Source organism: Pan paniscus, chromosome 7 (assembly GCF_029289425.2).
Source record: "Pan paniscus chromosome 7, NHGRI_mPanPan1-v2.0_pri, whole genome shotgun sequence".
Classification (NCBI taxonomy): Eukaryota; Metazoa; Chordata; class Mammalia; order Primates; family Hominidae; genus Pan; species Pan paniscus.
This window is the reverse complement of record NC_073256.2, coordinates 53,793,022-53,808,876: the sequence shown is the minus strand read 5'-3', so window position 1 is coordinate 53,808,876 and position 15,855 is coordinate 53,793,022. Positions and strand designations below refer to the sequence as shown.

The 15,855-nt window shown below is 41.4% G+C and overlaps 2 protein-coding genes across 7 annotated transcripts in view; one reads left to right on the top strand and one right to left on the bottom strand.

Moving 5' to 3' along the window:
* UNC5D (unc-5 netrin receptor D) overlaps nt 1-5,369 on the bottom strand; it is a 557,242-nt gene extending 551,873 nt beyond the window's left edge. For all 6 annotated transcript variants that reach the window (XM_003830743.6, XM_008956162.4, XM_008956161.4 and 3 more), the window contains exon 1: nt 5,237-5,369. In XM_003830743.6, coding sequence (XP_003830791.3) covers nt 5,237-5,339 — 103 coding nt within the window. In that variant the 5' untranslated portion in view covers nt 5,340-5,369. The remainder of the gene's footprint in view (nt 1-5,236) is intronic.
* LOC129398469 (uncharacterized) lies at nt 4,874-15,521 on the top strand. Its single transcript, XM_055116031.2, has 2 exons — nt 4,874-6,397; nt 9,774-15,521. The coding sequence occupies exon 1, from the start codon at nt 4,874-4,876 to the stop codon at nt 5,921-5,923; it is 1,050 nt and encodes a 349-aa protein (XP_054972006.1). The 3' UTR covers nt 5,924-6,397; nt 9,774-15,521.
* The last annotated feature ends 334 nt before the right edge of the window (nt 15,522-15,855 follow it).

The window sequence follows — 15,855 nt, the reverse complement described above, 5'->3', positions numbered from 1 at the left end:
TCTATTCTCAAATCTCATGCTCCACATTTCCCTGGCAAACAAGGCTAAAAATACAAGACATGCAACAAATAGTCTCGTGGGATCTGCCGTTCCATGGATGGCGTATTCAATCAGAGTCATATTTTCTGCCGAAATTCAAAATTGAAAACAAAAGCAAGCTATCATATTGGAAACTGGCACTCAGAATTTTAAGTGTGAATCCAATCCCAAAGTATAGTAAGCTGAATGGGGAGAGGGTGGTTATTTTCAAACAACACAAATCTTTTAGATTTATCTGAACATATTTATAGACTTATTTAAGGTACTCTAAATTCCTCTATGCCTCTTGATAGTAATAAAGATATCATTTGAGTACTTTTGTCATCAAAATACAAGGGTCATTTTCTTTTCTGCATAGTTCAGAAAATTGTCTTTGTTGTGGGCCCTGGAGTCAGATGGAGTAGGTACAAATCTAGGCCCTACTATGTCCTAACTCCATGGCCTTGGGCAAGCTTTCAATCCTGTGTCCCTCTTTTCCTATCTTACCAATGGGGGTAATCACAGTACTTATCTCAAAGAGTTATCTTCAGGATTACATCAGTTAATGTTTGTAGAGCATTTAGAATTATGACTCTCACACATGAAGTAAGTACTATTATTAGGAGTATTATTTCATACTCAACTAAGTATGAAAGTATTACTAATAAGTATTACTATTATTTCATGTAAGTATTATTTCATATTCAAACAAAGTTGCAGAAATGTATTTATTATTTTAAGGAACAGGTACAATACAAAAAGAGTGCTAACAACATGATAATAGGTCTTATGCTGGCAGCAGCCATTTAGAAAGTAAAGGGGTGAGGCCAGATGTGGTGGTTCATACCTGTAATCCTAGCACTTTGGGAGGCCAAGGCAGAAGGATCACCTGAGCCCAGGAGTTCAAGACCAACCCGGGCAAAATAGTGAGAGCTAATCTCTACAAACAAACACACACACACACAAAAATTACTGAGCCGGGTGTGATGATGCATGCCTACAGTCCCAGCTACTCAGGAGGCTGGGGTGGGAGGATCACTTGAGCCTAGGAGTTCGCCACTGCAGTGAGCTATGATGGCACCACTGCACTCCTGCCTGGATGACAGAGTGAGAACCTGTCTCAAAAAAGAAAAGAAAAGAAAAGAGAAAAGAGAGAAAGGAAAAAGGAAAGGAAAGGAAAAAAGGAAAAGAAAGAAGGAGGGAGAAAATAAGTGTCTCTACATAGAATATGTGACTAAGAATGAAATAGAAATAGGGAACGTTTCCATTGATCTATTCTGTTGAGCAGTTAGTTCATGAAGGTATCAGAAGGAGGAGGAAGGAAGAGAAGACAATGATGTTGCTGGCCAAGTAACAGCCTGGACGAAGGGACAATCAGCATTAATGGCAAAGGTATAATCAAGAAGGAGGGCACATCTGGGCTCCCTGTGAACACATGTGCCTTCCCATTATGAGGGCATCACACACCACCACCACCCCCTTCCTTAAGAGGATGCTATGGAATAAATCACTTGTCTTTGGGATTAGATTTTAATACATGTCTGAGTCTCTAGCCTAGATATTAAAAAAAAAAAAAAAAGCAGAAGGGAAGGATATCAAACATGCAGTATCTCCCAATAAACCAATTCCCTGATAAACACTGGCAGTGCTTAAAGTTGGGTACTGCATTTGGTAGGAAGAGGACAATAGAAACAAATTTACGAAGCATTGAGACAATAAACAGAAAAGTGATTTCCTAATCAATAAGACAGCGCAGTGTAGAACTACCTGACGGATTCAGTCATCCAGTCCTGAGAGAGCTCAGAAAGGATCCACAGCTCCAAATGTTTCCCTCCCCTATGAGGTACTACTTAAAGAACCACAGACCCACCGATAGGTCATCTGGAGAGCAAAAAAAGTATGCAAAGGGTGACAAGTGCTATCATTATAGGGCTAGGTCAGAACAATTAATCTCTTATTAAAAACTGAGATGCGTAAAAGATCTCTTAAGAAGATGCCACTGGGCTGCTCAAAATAAGAGCACAACCCAAGAATCAGGAAAAAATAAGTCTGGCAGGAAATAGGGGAAAAAGACTCTTTCTCATAGTCCTAGGAAGAGAAAGATTTGTGAGGAAAAGGAACAGAAGAAGAAAAGTGGGAAGGAAGAGGGTGGCCTCACAACATTCATTAAGGAAGAAATGACTATAGATTTTAAACTTTATGAGCTAGACAGATAGACGGATTTAAGTATGTGTAAATCACAAGACTATTATTATGCCTATGTAATAAATGTGTACTTCTCTTGCCATTAATGCATTACTCTAGTTATTGCAATCAAAATTTCATTGTCCAGGAAATGTTTTAAAGCAAGAAATTGTATGAAAGCTCAGCTTGTCTAAGATTATCTTCCTCTCTGCCTTTAATGACTACAGTATCTTATGTACACTATCTAAGGCAAAAATAACAAGCAGATGAACAGCAGTCCCCCTTTTCTTCTTGAAGAACAAAAACAAATCAGTATGACAACATGATGTGGATTCAGTTAGCACTTGGCAGGTCATGAATAACTTTTAAACAACCTCCTTTTAAGTTGGAAAGTGTAAAAATATACAGTGATCATGGCACCAGAGTGCCTTCCTTACAATATGCCGACAGGCAGAGATGTTCATCTGAAGAGCTAAGTCTTGCTTACAAAGGAGGGAAACAGAATATTGCTTCTTGGGCCACTACTGGGCTCTACAACATTTCCTTGTCCCAAGGGTCTTCCTCCTAGAGTATATTCAAAACCAATTTGAAATCTCCCTCTGATTTGCAGAGGTTTCTACATAAGTATGGAGGGAAAGGAAAGAAAAAAAAAAGTTGGTGCAATCATTTTGGAAACAGATAAATGATAAATATGGTAAAGAAAACGCTACTGAATTGTTAAATATTCTCATAACAGCAAGGCAAATGGCATAATTCTATACCCCGTTGGTTAGGGCAAGCAAAGTATCTTGTTTCAAATCAACAAGAAAAGTCCTAAAGAACAAAAACTATTAATTGGATAAGTAAGAACAACCTAGGGCTAATCCTAGAGAGTATGGTGAGACTAGTGGTCAGGCAAGCATGCCACACCAGTGCATCTTATCTTGGTTTTAATGAATGGACACCTTTCTGGGAAGGGAGAACTTCATAAGCACTGAAACACACCCTCTATTCTGAAAACTCCAATTACGCCCAACTGTGCAAAGCCAGGTGCATGTGGCTTCACCTGTTTCACAGCCTGACTAGTGCTCATTTCTTGAGGACTCTCTGACAGTTGCTAAGGGGAATGGGCCTCATGCCCCAGAATGTAAAATATGACATGGGAAATATCAGTCAGATTTACGGCTCCACTCCATGTGTCTTGCATATTACTATGATCTGTGCAAGACATTTGTTGTAAATAAGCCTGCAGAATGTACAGCATGTTTTCCAGGAGACCTTTAAAGAACAGCTTGCAGACAAGAGGTGCTAGCCTTAGTTTCGCAGCCAGCAAAACTCCATCCAAGAGGCTGCTGGCATGTCCCCACCTCTTGTTTCGAGCTGGCTTCAAGACAACGTCACCAACCCAATTCCAAGGGTGAGTACCTGGAGTTAGTGACTGTGAGGTATTCCACACGAATAGTAAGTGGAAACTCAGACATTTAGATTAACATTTAGAAAAGACCCACTTTTCCCATAAGAGTGTATTAAAAACAACTGAGAGCTGACTTTGCAATGAGGCATTTGCCGTACGTAGTAAATTAAATGGCTGAAGCTTGTGCTTCTTCCAGCACGAGAAGGAACTGTGGTTCATCATAACCCAGGGTGTACAATCACCGACGCTCATTTTTAAACCTCCCCTGCTTCTTAAAAAGCCCGCTCCATTAAAAAAAAAAAAAAAAAAAAAAAAAACTTTTCAGGAAATGAAATGCAAATGGGCAAAGAATAGGATCATACAATGGAGAGCCTCTATCAACCTCTTAAAAAGAAAATCTTTCTAGGCAGCCCGACTGCTTTTAACACGCCATAAGCTTTTATAAAAATGAGATAACATTGGTTCTTTTGTGATCGTCCTCAACCCTTTCCACCCTTTCACTCTCCAGGCTGGTCGGAGCATGTTCAGGAGACCGAACAGAGCAGGTGAAGTGGTCAGCTCAGCTCCACCTCTCCCCTGGCAAGTGTAAGGCAAATCATTTAACGGTATCACATATTCTAAGCCTGATGGATGGAACACAGAGAAGGAAAAAGGGAAAGAAGGGCGGGAAGGCAAAGCTTCCGATTTTTTTCAAAGGTAAAGCTCCGGTACTTGAGCTGTGTCTGAAACTGCCTCTGATCATCTTCAAAACAACTCCTTGGGATTTATCTTTAACTTGATGCTGCCTGTCCTCGCTCAAGGTGGAGCTGAAACCAGTTGCGAAATTTCCCTCTGCTGGAGTCCAGAGGATCCAAGAAAATGGGGTCTAGGCTTCTAAGTCGGAAAGAAGCAGAGGTTTCCCTGCGGCTCGGTGGGGCCCGCGCTTCCAAGCCAGAGTAGGCACCTGGAAGGGAGAGGAGGCGCCTGGTGAGCAGCCTCGGGCCAAGTGCTCATCCCGGCTGGGCACTGCAGGCGCGGTTAAACTGGGATGGTGCACGCCGCTCTCCCGAGCTCCCGCACACACGCGGCCTCCGCCAAGCCAAACCCAGGGCTGGCTGGGACCTCGGGCTAAGGACGCCCGAGGGGTGCCAAGCTAGGCGCAGAGCGAAGGGACTTCAGCATGGGTGTTCCTCCCCTAAGGGAAAAGACACCTTCTCTGTTCAAGCCCACCCTACAGACACTCTCATCACCTGGCCCCTCTCCCCAGGAACTCTCCGACATCGCTATGGGCGCTAACTCATGACCAAGCTCGGCTTGAGAGGAAGTGGAGAGGAGAGGGGAGAGCGAGATTGGAGTGAAGACCGGGCTACTCCAGTCTGCAGCAATTGGGGAGGGCTTGGAAAATGGAGCAGGCAAGGAGGGTCAAGGAAAACGGTAGGGGCCCGGGTCACAGCCACCTGTAGGATTGCGGCAGATCGCAAACTTGGGTTGGAAGGCTGTGGTCCCCTCGGAGTCCTCCACTCGGCTCCCATCCGGTTGGGCTTGGAGCGCCGAGGTGCAGGGCGCAAGTTGGGAAGCCAACGCCATCGGTGCGGGTCCCGCTCCGTCAGGCTGGCGCCCCTGCGCCCTCGCCCCCAGCTGCCCGCTCCGCCCAGCGCTTACCTCGGGCAGCCGCAGTCCCTGCCGCCCAGAAGCACAGCCCCAGCCACGGGAGCCAGCGGCGCGCCCCTCCGCCGCCGCCTGCGGTGGCCGCCGCTCTCCCCATGCTCCTCGCCGCGTTCCAGAGGGCGGCTCTTCTTCACGCTCCGGGAGCCCGGGAAAGGGTCGGCGATGAGGGTCCCGAGTCGAATGGGTCTCGGGAGTCTTCAGAGAGTGACTCTGCTCCAAGATCGCTTTCTAAAGCAGCGGGGCAGGAAGCTCCGAGCCGCCGCTGAATGGGCACCCCGAGAAAGGGCGCGTCCCCATAGCTTCCCACGGCGCGGCGACCGCTGCCGCCAGCGCGGATGCCGGAGTCGCCCGCAGTCCCCGCCGCGCAGTTCCCAGCCCTCGCGCCGCTGCCGGGCCCCGAACTACGGAGCGGAGGCGAGAGTCCGCATCGCTAATGAGACCCCCGCGGCCGCCCCTTCCCCTCCCCTCCGAGCGGCAGCCAATGAGCCGGGCTGGGGCGGGGCCGCGGGAGGGGCAGTGACGCGGCCGCGCTGGGCTGGGGCCCGGGAGGCGCAGGTGAGCCGGAGGCCGCTCCACGTGCCCCCGGGGCGCTTCGGGCCCCGCCTGCAGCCCCCGCTCGCGGAGAGAGGAAGCGGGCTGGGAGTCGGGCGGCGGGGATGCGGCCACGCCGCGGGGAGCTGAGCGGAGCTGGCTGGCCTCTTGGGGCGAACGCCGCACAGATATGTGGGCATCTCGGTTGCCTAACTCAGTCACCTGCTTCCAGGAGACCTCCGTTTTTTTCATCTACTTTGAGCCCTTCTAAGTCCTGCCTCTCCTACTTCCACTTTTTCCCATTAGATCAGACATCACTCAGGAAAACATCCTGAGAAAAAGAAATACTTAAAATAAATGCGTAGTGGGAAAAAATAATAATGGAGTTACTCCATTGCTGCAACTATGCTAACTTCATTCATATAAATAAAGAAGTGGGGAATAACAATCATGGGTGCATTAAGGCTTGTATAATCGATTTTTATTTTTGCTTTCTTTTTTTTTCGAATTCCCTATTCTGTTGTCCTGAACACTCCGGAATCCCCAAACTTTTCAGAAGCTCCCTCATTTCGAATGGCTCCTATTTTTGTCAGTTTTAATCTGAGCCCAAGGAATTGCCTTCTGGTAAGTATCAGGGAAAGGAGTGTCGACTTAAAAAGGAAGAAGGTGAGGCGAAATTAATATAAGTAAGAGTTTATTTGGGCCAAGTGTGAGGATTGCAACTCAGGAGTATAGATTTAAGTTGTTTTGAATATATATTTTGATTAGTAGTAGTTATAAGTGGTTTCTTAAAGGCAAAAAAAAGGGGGATGGGGAGTGGACTGATGTAATATTGTTAGGAATTTATACTGGTTTATTGAAATAATGTCGATTAGTGATTAGTTATATATAGTTAAGTCATAGGATGTGGGTTATACTGTTTGATGTGTTATTATTAGGTTAATTTATAGCTATTTGTAGTAATAGTATGTAGTTTTAAGAAATGAATATATAGTTTAAAGGAAGGAGTAGGGCATGATTGTGGTCTCATTCTAATGTCTCTCTGGGCCTGACAATTAAAAGGACTTTGAAACGCGCTGGACTTTTGTAAGAAGAAGGAAAGAAGACTCTTTTTTTTTTTTTTTTTTTTAAGTGTGGCTTGTTTTAGATAGATTATCAAATTTTTATTTAACTGCTTTCGAAAATACCTCACGGTTGCCTCTTCCCTCTGCTGGAGGAGTAACTTTAGAGAGCTTGTCCTAGGTCACTCAATTTCAGAGCACACCCAGGAAGTTGGTGGGGAGTCCCAGGCTCCCCAATTGGACCACCTCATTATCGCTGCCAGGATCGAGTCCTCAAAATGGCAGCAGAGCTCACCTTTTGCCTGGTAATCCCCCATAGAAAAGGGAGCCTTGGTTTGAAAGGCAACCTTCCCAGCAGTTCCTCACTACCCACGCTCAATATCAAGTACTTTTCAAAAATCCATGTCTCCCGCCAATGTGCTACCTGCTCCCAAACGCCTTTCTCTGAAGAATAAACAGTTTAAGGTGAGGTAATTGTTCTAGATGAGGTAATTGCACTAACTCACTTTCTTCCGAGGAAAAGGAAGATAATAGGCAAAAAAAGATTGATTCTCTGATAAGCACATGTGCCAGCCCTCTCTTGAGTGCCACCAGACACGTGAATGTCTGTGCAAGAAGCCGATTGTTTCCTCCGGTCGCCTTGCGGCTCAATAAAAGGTTTGGGACCTAGTCAAGAAAACCAAGCTCTGGGGAATGGATGCTTCAAAGCAAAGACTGATGTGGGGCTGGCTAGGGACTTGCCTGGAAATCTCTTTAGAATCTTGGTAAATGAGGGTTTTGTCCTTTTCTGCTTAGAAGGTGAATTGAGAATTAATCTACCAAATATGCTTTACCTGTCTTCTGGAAAATAGTCATTCATCGCCTGACTTTCCTGATTCTTCAGGACTATGTGGCAGTTCTGTCACAAATGAGGATTTTCTTAGAACAAAAAAGGAAAAAAGAATTACTATGTGTCCAAGATACTATTTAAGTCTTTCTACTGACCCGCTGGGGGCAAAAATAAAATCAGTTTTATTTCGAAATGGGATATAAGTAATAGATAAGCTAATTTTAGGTTAATAATTCAAGTAAAATTGCAATGACAAATGAGAGTGAAGGGGAAAATTAATAACCTTTTAGTGTATACCATGCTCAAGGATTGAGTCTCTCATGCAGATTATTATTTTAAAGCAGAACCAAACCCTGCAAGGTAGGCGTTATTATTCCTATTTAGCAAGTGAGGAAAGTCAGATTGAGTTTAAAGGTGATTTGCCCAAGATCACATTAGTAAGTGGCTGAACATCATGAATGATACACTAGTTTGTGTAATTTTAAACCCAAGATGAAGGCTGAGGTAGCATCCATTCAATCAGGTTTTCCAGAGATAGGCTTTCCACCTCATCCTCCTCAGAACTGTTTAGATACCGGGTTGACAGAAGTTGAATCTTTAGTATTATACACACTGTATTAATTGCACATCACTATTATGTTTCAGATGGTAATATACCCTATATTAATCTAATCCTGGCTATTTTTTAACATGTGTGAATTGTACTTTATTCCATTATGGAGAAATATGTATATCTATTTGGAGAAATAAGTTGAGTAGTTGCTACCCAGGATCACTGTCTCTGGCCAAGAAACAGCAGGATGTAATAGAACTTTCCTGAGATTCAAGACAGGCAGAGGCTAGGCGCTGACACTATCAGGGACTGGTTAGATAGCCTCGGCCAAGTCAAGATCTCCTATCTTCTCTTCTATAAAATGAGAATGTTTGACTAGATGATTTTAAGATCACTCCTATTTTAGGAGCCATCAATTTTAAGTCTACCATGTTATAATTTTGAATACCCAAAATACTCAACTCATGATGATTCTGTCCCCATGACCTAATCATCTCTGAAAGGCCTCGCCTCCTAATATCATCACATTGGTGATTAGGTTTCAACATATGAATTTTGGGGAGAGACAAACATTCTAACCATAGCACCAGGTAATATTGATTCAATGAATAGACTTTATGAAGTGTTTTTCTCAATTATTTGTAGTTTGAATTGACTACACCCATTTTCTAACACTCTACCCATAAAGATAAAGAGGTAGAAAGCTTCTACTTCCATTGCCATTTGATCATCTCTAGCCCGGCAAGTTCCAAAAAATAGAAAATATTTAAGTCAAACTTGGAGGAGAGGACTTACAGATTGAGCATGGATAGATGGGCCCTTCCACATATAATAAGTATTTTTTTAAGCAGTTTATTATAATTCCTTAGGAAGAGCTCTATGTTATTATGGAACACATTGTTTTATCAACATACATGGTATAAGAGCGTAAAACTTCAAAAGACATTAAAGAATGTAGAAATATTCTACGTGATTAAGGGAAAGAATTTGTAGTTCTAGGAGATGGGGAAGGCAGAGGAGAGCCAAGTACTTGGTGAAAAGCCAAGCCTGCTAAGATATGGCCTTCCTCCTTACAGCTGCAAATCATCATTAAGGTTATGGAGGTGATAGAAATCCTAATGAGAAATGGTGAAGGGATTGGACAGGCACACCTCATTTCATGGGGCTTCACTTTATGGCACTTTGAAGATTCTGTGTTTTTTACAAATTGAAGGTTTACAGCAAGGCTGCATTGAGAAAATCTATCAGTGCCGTTTTTTTCCAGGCACATGTGCTCACTTCATTTCTCTGTGTCACCTTTTAGCAATTCTCCCAATAATTCAATCTTTTTATTATTATTATAGCTGTTATGATGATCTGTGATCAGTCATCTTTGCTGTTGTTGTAATTGTTTTGGGACTCCATGAACCATGCTCATATAAGACAGCAAACTTGATTTATCAATGCTGTGTGTTTTCTGACTGCTGCACTGACTAGCCATTCCCCTGTGCCTCTCTTCTTCTCTCACTGCCCTTTCTCTCTCTCTCTCTCTGTCTCTTTTTCTCTCTTTCTCCTTAGGCCTCCCGATTCCTTGTGACTCAAAAACATTGAAATAGGTAAATTAATAAAATCAAATGTTAGACACAATTAAGATAGCGATGAATGCATGTTGAAGCCAAGATAAGCCAAAAGCTATGTGTCTTGTGCCAAACAGCCAACTTTTCAATGCAAAGGAAAAATTATTGAAGGAAATTAAAAGTTCTACTCCAATGAACCCATAAATGACAAAAAACCAAAACAGCCTTATTGCTGATATGGAGAAAATTTGAGTAGTCTAAATAGAAGATCAAACAAACCATGACATTCTCTTAAGCTAAAGCCTAATCCAGAGTAAAGCACTAATTCTCTTCAACTCTATGAAGTCTGAGAGAGATGAGGAAGCTGCAGAAGAAAAGTTGGAAGACAGCAGAGGTTGATTCATGAGGCTTTATGAAAGAAGCCATCTCCATAACATAAAAATGCAAGATGAAGCCACAAGTGCTGATGTAGAAAGTGCAGCAAGTTATCCAGAAGATGAGCTAAGGCTCATTGATGAAGGTGATTACACTATACAATAGATTTTCAATGTAGGTGAAACAGCCTTCTATTAGAAGAAGATGCTACCTAGGACATTCATAGCTGGAAAGGAGAAGTCCATACCTGACTTCAAAGTTTCAAAGGACAGGCTGACTCTCTTTTTAGGGGCTAATGCAGCTGGTGACTTGAAGTGGAAGCCAATGTTCATTAACCATCCAAAAATCTTAGGGCCCTTAAGAATTACGCTAATTTTTCTCTACCTGTGCTCTATAAATGGAACAACAAAAGCTAGATGGCAGCACATCTGTTTACAGCATGTTTTGTGTGTGTGTGTGTGTGTGTTTATTTTTATTTCTTTTTTTGAGACAGAGTCTCACTCTGTCACCCAGGCTGGAGTGCAGAGGTGCAGTCTTGACTCTGCAAGTTCCACCTCCCTGGCTCAAGGGATTCTCATGCCTCAGCCTCTGGAGGAGCTGGGATTACATGCACACACCACCATACCCAGCTAATTTTCTGTAGTTTTAGTAGAGATGGGGTTTTGCTATGTTGGCTAGGCTGGTCTCTAACTCCTGTCCTCAAGTGATCCACCTGCCTCGGCCCCCCATACAGCATGGTTTGCTAAATATTTTAAGCCCACTGTTGAGACCTACTGCTCAGATAGAAGATACCTTTCAAAATATTACTGCTAATTGGAAACACAACTGATTATCCGAGAGCTCTGATAGAGATGTACAAGGAAATTAATGACTGTTGACACAGTATCTTCAGCCCACAGATCAAGGCTAATTTTAACTTTTAAGTCTTATCATTCAAGAAATACATTTTCTAAGACTATGACTGCCATATACAATGATTCTTCTATTGGATCTAGGGAAAGCAAATTAAAAACCCTCTGGAAAGGATTCACCATTCTAGATATCATTAAGAATATTCATGATTCATGTAAGGGGGTTAAAATATCAACATTAACTGGAGTTTGGAAGAAATTTATTCCAACCCTCATGGGTGAATTTGAAGGGTTCAAGATTTCTGTGGAGGAGGTCACTGCAGTGTGGTGAAAATAGCAAGAGAACTAGAATTAGAAGTAGAACCTGAAGACATGCCTGAATTGCTGCAATCTTGTGATAAAACTTGAACTGATGAGGAGTTGCTTCCTATGTGAGAGCAAAGAAGGTAGTTTCTGGAGATGGACTCTAGTCTTCTTGAAGATCATGTGAACATTGTTGAAATGATGACAAAGGATTTAGAATTTCCCATAAACTTAGTTGATAAAGCACCAGCAGGGTTTGAGAGGACTGACTACAATTCTGAGGGAAGTTCTACTGTCAGAAAAATGCCATCAAACAGCTGAGGAGAAATCTTTCATAAAAACATGTCAATCAATGTGGAAGACTTCATTGCCGTCTTATTTTAAGAAATTGCCACAGCCACCCCAACCTTCAGCCACCACCACCTGATCAGTCAGTCAGCTGCCACCAACACTGAGGTAAGACCCTCCACCAGCAAAACGATCATGACTCAGTGACAGCTTGGATGATCCTTAACATTTTTAGCAATAAAATTTAAAATTAAATTTAAATTTAAAATTAAGGTATGTTAGACATAATGCTATTTTATACTTAATAGACTACAATATAGTGTAAACATAACTTTATGTGTACTGGGAAACAAAAAAAAAAATTGGTGTCACTTGCTTTATTGCAGTCATCTGGAACTGAACCTGCAATATCTTTGAGGTATGCCTGTATTTTGAGTCTAGATTACTGAAGATAAAACAGACACTCAGAAAAGATGAAAAATACCTTAGACATAAAAACATTCAAAAAGTATGGGGAAACTTTTTGATTATGCTAAATCATAGACTAGATTCTTTTAGAAGCAGAAAGTACTTCATTCAAAATATGTACCAAAGCAAGAGGTCAGAAGTCAGTGAGATTGAGTCCTTTGGGAATAGAACACATTTACTGATCATTAGAAATACAAATCAAAACCACAATGACGTGACAGTTAGAATGGCAATCATTAAAAAGTCAGGAAACAACAGATGCTGGAGAGGATGTGGAGAAATAGGAATGCTTTTACACTGTTGGTGGGAGTGTAAATTAGTTCAACCACTGTGGAAGACAGGGTGGTGATTCCTCAAGGATCTAGAACCAGAAATACCATTTGACTCAGCAATCGCATTACTGGGTATATGCCCAAAGGATTATAAGTCATTATACTATAAAGACACATGAACATGTGTGTTTATTGTGGCACTATTCACAATAGCAAAGACTTGGAACCAACCCAAATGCCCATCAATGATAGACTGGATAAAGAAAATGTGGCACATATACACCAAGGAATACTATGCAACCATAAAAAAGGATGAGTTCATGTCCTTTGCAGGGACATGGATTAAGCTGGAAACCATCATTGTCAGCAAACTAACACAAGAACAGAAAACCAAACACCGCATGTTCTCACTCATAAGTGGGAGTTGAAAAATAAGTGGGAGAGAACACATGAACACAGAGAGGGGAACATCACACACCGCAGCCTGTCAGGAGGTGGGGGCTAAGAGAAGGATAGCATTAGGAGAAATACCTAATGTAGATGACGGGTTGATGGGTGCAGCACACCACCATGGCATGTGTATACCTATGTAACAAACCTGCACGTTCTGCACATATATCCCAGAACTTAAAGTATAATAAAAAATTAAAAATATAAAAGCTATACCTGAAAGAGAGAGAAGATGAACATGTGAACATTGAAAAAAGAATTGAAAATAAGTCCAAAATGCATTTGTACATCATAATTTACCTAACCTTCTGGACTGAATGGGGAGTTTTAGCTATGAGTACTGTAAAAATCTTTCTTAATGTTGCTGGGGTCTTTTAAAGTTGCACACAGTTCCTCTCCTGGGCACGAGCAACAGAGGCAATCTTCCCATACTTGGAATGCTAACATTGTAGCTTTCCTTTCCTTGAAACTGATGACTATCTCTGAAGACCCAACTAACAATTTATTTCTGGCTCTGTTACCTCCAGATGTTTCTTATAAAAGCCTCTGTCTCTATTAATCATCTAATTATGATAATAAATAAAAGAAAACAAAAGATCAATTGTACAAAAGGGCAACAGCTGGCAACTTCAATTGGTGAACTTGGCAATGCAATTCAAAAGATATTCCACAAGTGATATTTCCATTGGGAATACTCCATGCCAGTCATTTTCCCAGGATGGTCTTGTTCAAAAGTGGCACATTTTAGAAGTGCATGTGGCTTACAGAGAGCATGCTGAATTTTATTCACCACGGTGTGTGCTCACAGCCCAGCTCAAGATTCATGAACCTGCTGGAAACGGGAGAAAAATGATGTTAAAAGCTGGGGAGCTGCAAGTGCTTCACATGTGATGTTCTATCTGTGTACAGTAATCCAGGTTAACAACCTTCCCTGTTAAAGGCAATATGGAATCGTTTGTTAAGTAAACTCTCTCTCACACACAAAATTAGAGAAGTCTATTTTAGAGATTGGGCTATGAAGCAGCAATAAAGTGCAAAAATCCAATACATTTGTTTAAAAGGGCAGCAGGGCACCAAGATACGACTTTAACTAAAAAGGTTTTCCTGACACTGCAAGTGTGCCTTGACCATTTTGTACACTGGGAATTCTTCCTAGAGCAGGCATCTTGGAGTTCAGCTGCAGCTACTGACACAGACGAATGAAAGAACTTAAAAATAATAACAAGGAACACAATTCTTTGACAGTAAAATTAATGTGTTAGTACTTTTAAAAATAATAAACTGTGGTGAGAAAATATGAGATGTGTTAACTCATAAAAGATGTAGCCTCTGATGACAGCAGGACATGCAACCCCTGAGTTACCTTACCTTGGCATTTAGCATCAGAAATGTGACAATTACACATCCCAGCACTTGTAGGTCTTTACGGTAACCCAGCAATAGCCTGATATCCTTCCATTTTGAGAGAAAATAGTAGGATTCTTATGGTCAAATAGAAATGCTGTCATATCTTTATGGGGTGTGTATTTGTGTCAAGTTTTTACAGCCTAGTTTTGTCTTTATTTACTCTTTCCACATTGCACCTTTGAATATCATTCATTCATTTACCTCTCTTTATCTACTCTGGTAAGCTCTATGCCTCTTGGTGCATAGAGAGAATGAAGGAAGAGACAGCCAAAGATAACTAAAGTGCATTTGTAGTTCTTGAAGGGTTCAAAGTCATATGACTGCCATGTATCCTCCACTAGACCACACAGATAAGCCAAACAGCTCTCCAAATAGAACAAGGCTGAAGGAGGCCTGAGAAGATGATTGCCCTGCAGTTTCTAGTCAGGAACAGAATCAAAAGTCAAAAATGTGACAAGTGAAAGAAACTCATATTCAAATGTCTGTATCCTCTCATTAATATGAGATTCAGGGATGTTTGATTTCTCTGTAACTGTCAAATCCATGCAGAATAAATTGTTAGGGGGAAGTGAGTTTGATGCAGAGTTTCCAGAATGCAGACATGAGTAGGGTCAGCCCATATATTTTTACATGATAACTATCCATCTTACCTTAGACTAAGGACTTAGGAGTGGATGGGTGCAGTTGGGGAATATCTGAATGTCAAAGTTGGAGACCAGGAAAAAATACATTTCCTGTCTGGAGTACCAGAACCAAAAGAAAAAAGAGCTATCCGGCCTCTTGAACAAAATGTTACAAATGGAGTATGTATTCACGAAGTTGCCTATATAATTATGAATTAATCTAACAGACTTTATAAGAAGCCACTTGTAAAAATGACATCTAGAAATCACTAAGCAAAGAAAAATATGATTTGTCTGCAAGGTGGAATAAAAGAAGTAGGCATATAAGTTGTCTTTCTATTTATTTTTTATTTTCTGCTTGTCTTCGTTTCCTTCCTTTTTTCTTCTTTTCTGTTGACTTATCTTCTGGAATAAGATATTGTAAATTAATCCCTGTAACTAAAATAAGGATGACATCTTCAGCAGTCCTTTAAAGCAGGACTTAAGTAGCTGTTACATGATTCCAATTGAAGATGTGCAAAGAAAAGATGCTAGCTTAACAAACAGACTCTTCTTTAATTTTTAAATAAAGTGTTGACTTTTCTGGCCCAAATCTTATACCTGCTTCTTTTTCTCCATCTTACAGCAAAAATATTGAATTTATAATTTGTTATATCTTAAGGCTCAGCAAGTAGATTTAAAAGCATTCATTAGTAAATGACTGTCATGCATTCTGAAGGGGAAAAGATCTGCTTTACATGTTAAGTAGTATTTTACTGAAAATAAAATATAAGAGAGTACCATTTGCAATTTAATTCAACCAAATATTCCACTTATCTTCTCAGGTATAAGGATGACTTTATCCCAATTCAAGTACCTGCTTTCCTAGAGACCAACAATCTAAGTCTAAAGATGGTGGAGATCACTAAAAGGTCATGATCATTATTAGTGCTTTAGTAAGAAACTATCCAAGCAGAAAATCATGGTAAAGTTCCTTAGATTCTCTTGCGCTCAAACAACTGACAATATATTTCCCTACTGAGAAGAGAAAGCAGATTACACACATA